Here is a 4,254-nt window from a genome sequence, read left to right on the forward strand (position 1 = left end):
TTCCTGATCTACATATTACTCTTTGGCACCGTCGTTCAATTAGTTCATTATGCATGTTTCTTAAGATTTTTCATAACTCTGACCATCCTTTACATTCAGATCTCCCTGGACAATTCTATCCTGTTCGTAATACTAGGCAGGCAGTTAATTTTAAGAGCCAGGCCTTCTCCACCATGAGGCTCAATACTACACAGTATTTTAGAAGTTTTATTTCCAGCTGTTACCAAGTTGTGGAATGATCTTCCTAATCGGGTAGTTGAATCAGTAGAACTTCAAAAGTTCAAAGTTGAAGCAAATGTTTTTATGTTGACTAGGCTGACACGAGTCTTTTTATAGTTTATATATGACATCTGTTTTGACGTTAATAGTTTATATATGACATATCTGTTTCGACTTTATTACTGTTTTTAGAATGATTTATTGTTATTTGTTCTCATCATTTATTTCCTTTCCTCACAGCTATTTTTCTCTATTGGAGCCCTTGGGCTTATAGCCTCTTGCTTTTCCAACTAGGGTTGTAGCTTGGTTAGTAATAATATATATATATATATATATATATATATATATATATATATATATACATATACATATAAATATTTATATATATATATATATATATATATATATATATATATATATATATATATAATATATATATATATATATATGGTTTACAGACTGAGAAAGCTTTTGATTCTGCCAAAACTTCAGCGCTAATGAATGCCCTTCAAAAGCAATAATTAAATCAATCTTATGTTAGAACACTTGAAGATATCTATACAGGTACAGCATTCCTAAAACTACATAACGGTAGTGAGAACATTTCTATTGTGAAAGGAGTTCGACAGGGAAACCCCATCTTTCCTAAATTATACACTGCATGTCCAGAGGAAGTTTTTAAGAATTTATATTAGGAGTATGTGTGAATTAACATTGATGGGATATATATTAACTTAAGATTTGTAGATGACCTAGTTCTATTTAGTGAATCATGAGAAGAATTTCAAAAGATGATAAAAGTTTTGAATAGAGAGAGTAAAAATGTAGGACTGGAAATGATTGGGTAAAACTAAGATAATGATCAATGAAAATCCAGACACAACAAGTAAGGGATATGGACGAACACCTAGAAATTGTTAATGAATATACATAACTTAGGACAGAGAGCAAGTGTTTCCCCAGGATAAGAAACTGAAAGTAAAATGATGAGCATGGGATGGAAAGCTTTTTGTATTAGAAATAAAATTATGAAAAGTAAAATGCCACTCTCTAGAAGGAAAATTAGTTAATCAGATGGTCCTACCAGTATTAACTAGTACATCAGAAATTTGAAGCCTCACTAAAGCCATAAAATTAAGCTTGTTGCAACTCAATTAGCTAAGAAGGAATAATGATTGGACTAATACTTAAGAGACAGAAAAAGAGAAACATGGATGAGAGCAAGATAAAGTAGAGGATATTCTAACAGCACGTAAGATAATGAAATGGACATGGTCAGGAAATGTAATGAGAATAACAGATAATAGATGGACATTAAGAATAACGGAATGGGTCCCTAAAGATTGCAAAAGAATCAGGGGAATTAGGAGAAGGCGATGGATTGACGAGCTAAGAAAATTTGTAGGCATAGACTGTCAAAGAAGTAACATAAACAGATGGGAGTGGTTGAGAATGTATGAGGCCTTTGTCCAGCAGTGATTTAGTCATGGCTGATGATGATGATATATTTATATACAACCAAAGCAAATGTGGTCGCTTTTAGTCCACAGCAGGATAAAGGCCCCAGACATGTCCTTATTAATGTCTGGGGGTTAGCCAGTTTTCATCACCACGTTAGCCAACTGCGGATTGTGATGGTGGGAGATTTTGACTGATTGCTCATCAAAAAACAATCTAGTATGGGTGGCCCTGACTAGTTAAGCTTTTCTGATCATGGAGATACTCAGAACACATACACAGACAGACACAGACATACACATACTCACACACACACACACACACACACATATATATATATATATATATATATATATATATATATATATATATATATATATATATATATATATATATATATGTGTGTGTGTGTGTGTGTGTGTGTGTGTGTCCGTGTGTGTGTTTATGTGTGTGTTCTGAGTATCTCCATGATCAGAAAAGCTGTACTTGTCAGGGCCACCCATACTACATTGTTTTGCGATGAGCAATCAGTCAAAATCTCCCACCATCACAATCCGCAGTTGGCTACCGTGGTAATGAAAACTGAAAGAGAGTGAAACTAACAAAGAATGTGTGCATGTTGGTTAGAAAATAATACAAGAAAATTTGCTTCTCTTATTTTATTACAAATGGCAAAATTGTTACAATTTTATAGTTGATCCTACATCTACAGTACTTTTTGACAAACTAATTTGTCTAAAAGAATTAAAAAGCAGTTGCTTCAAAGAGTTTTGATTTCACTCATGATTTTTTCAGATTTTTATCATGTAAGATTTTATTCCGTTTATTCATATTAGAAGTAGAAGGAAAATAGTTGAGGATTTTGTTAGAAGTAATAGTTAGAATAACCCGGAATATGCCGAGACTTTTTTTATCCTAAGTAGATTGGATAGTTGCAGTCCTAGATTTACCCAAGAAGGCTTCCTACTATGATAGAAGGCCAATTGCAATCCTTGGACGGCTGCAGAAGACGGCCCACTTAGGCCGAAGGATTGCTGCAGCCCCAGGATTGCTGAAGGAGGTTGCCCACTACCTCGTTGGTGTAAGGGCACTTGTTGAAATACTTCTCGCAGACGGAGGCGTCCTTGTTCTTGCTGCCAAGCTCGGCAGCGAAGACGAAGGCGGCGCTATGGGAGGTGAGGGCTTCGGTCTTGCCGGAGAACATCTGCACCAGGGTGTTCTCCTCGGGGGTCCTGGCGGACTCCTCCTTGAACTGCAAGTGGCAGACCAGCTTCAGGATACAGCCGCTGGGGTCCAAGTTCTCGACAGTAGACAGGAGGGCGGCTTCGCTCTGCTCCCTGGCCAGGACGTCGTCAACGGAGCGCTTCCCGATGCCGAGAGGGCCGGCCAGTAGGGCGACAATGGCGGCGCCCTTCAGGACGGCCAGACCTCCTACGATCAGTGCTGGGGCGGCGAAGGGCAGGAGTGCATCGGTGGTCGAGGCCCATGTAAGGGCGACCATGGCGAGGATTAGCTTGCTGAAATGCATCTGGAAATAAAGAAGAAGAAGAATCAGATTTGGCCTGATGGAGGAAGTGATGGTGATGATGTTCATGAAGATGATTCCAGTGATGATGATGGTGATGCTGATTTGGACATTTTTTTAGATTATGATTAAAGGTGATGATTATAATAATATATCTAGACTGATGAATATACAACGTAAAATACTTCGACAGAGATGGAGTTAAAGATACATTGTTATATACTGAAACTGGTAAAGATTCTTAGTTACCTTAGAGCGATAAAGATACGTTGTCATAAGTGTAGACTGATAAAGATTTTTAGTTATGCTTCGACTGATAAAGATTCTTAGTTATGCTTCGACTGATAAAGATGTTTAGTTATGCTTCGACTGATAAAGATTCTTAATATGATTTGTTTAGTTTGCGGTCCACCTATCTTGTGCCACAAGGAGGATAATACATAGCTTGATAAAAGAATAAAGTTGAAATAAAAACAATATACAGTAAATAATGGCTGATTATGTATGAAATTAACGTGATTAAATTTTATATTGACATCATTTCAACCCAAAGCATTTCGACAGGTTTGCCATTGAATAATCCGGGAATTACTGCAGTGAATTTTTTTTTTTTTTTACTTAGGTTGTAAGATAATTACGAGAGTTGCTCGCTTTTGTCCATTAGTTGCCTTTGCCAAAATCGAAATTTTGCTAAGGGTATGTATTCACCCCTGTCGTCCGTTCGTTTGTGAGCAAATTTTCCCAAAACAACTGTACCGATTTTGACCAAACTAGGTAGTCATGTTAGGTATGACCCTAGGATGAATCTGTAACTTTTTGGATAAAGTACATCAAAGTACAAGTACGCAGCAGTACTTTGTAAATGTAATCGCAATGTTAAGTAAATGGTAACTATTTTATTGATCTTTTATTGTGAACAACATTACGCAAAAACTACTGAACCAATGTCAACGAAACTTCGTGGACATGTGGGGTAGATTTTGGAGAAAATATATCGAAGTATAAGTACGAGTGGAGTGAAGAGCAAAATAAGACTGTTTGGCATGGATAAG

The 4,254-nt window shown here is 36.6% G+C and overlaps 1 protein-coding gene across 1 annotated transcript; it reads right to left on the reverse strand.

The window, feature by feature from the left end:
* Positions 1 to 2,341: 2,341 nt before the first annotated feature.
* Positions 2,342 to 3,205, reverse strand: LOC137623835 (uncharacterized). Its single transcript, XM_068354643.1, has one exon. It carries the CDS (start codon positions 3,203 to 3,205, stop codon positions 2,696 to 2,698), a length of 510 nt encoding a protein of 169 aa, XP_068210744.1. The 3' UTR covers positions 2,342 to 2,695.
* Between the last annotated feature and the right edge of the window lie 1,049 nt (positions 3,206 to 4,254).

This window comes from Palaemon carinicauda, chromosome 30 (genome assembly GCF_036898095.1).
Source record: "Palaemon carinicauda isolate YSFRI2023 chromosome 30, ASM3689809v2, whole genome shotgun sequence".
Lineage (NCBI taxonomy): Eukaryota > Metazoa > Arthropoda > Malacostraca > Decapoda > Palaemonidae > Palaemon > Palaemon carinicauda.

Coding starts and splice junctions, on each gene's coding strand:
- LOC137623835 (XM_068354643.1), bottom strand. CDS start 3,205: ATGCATTTCAGCAAGCTAATCCTCGCCATGGTCGCCCTTACATGGGCC.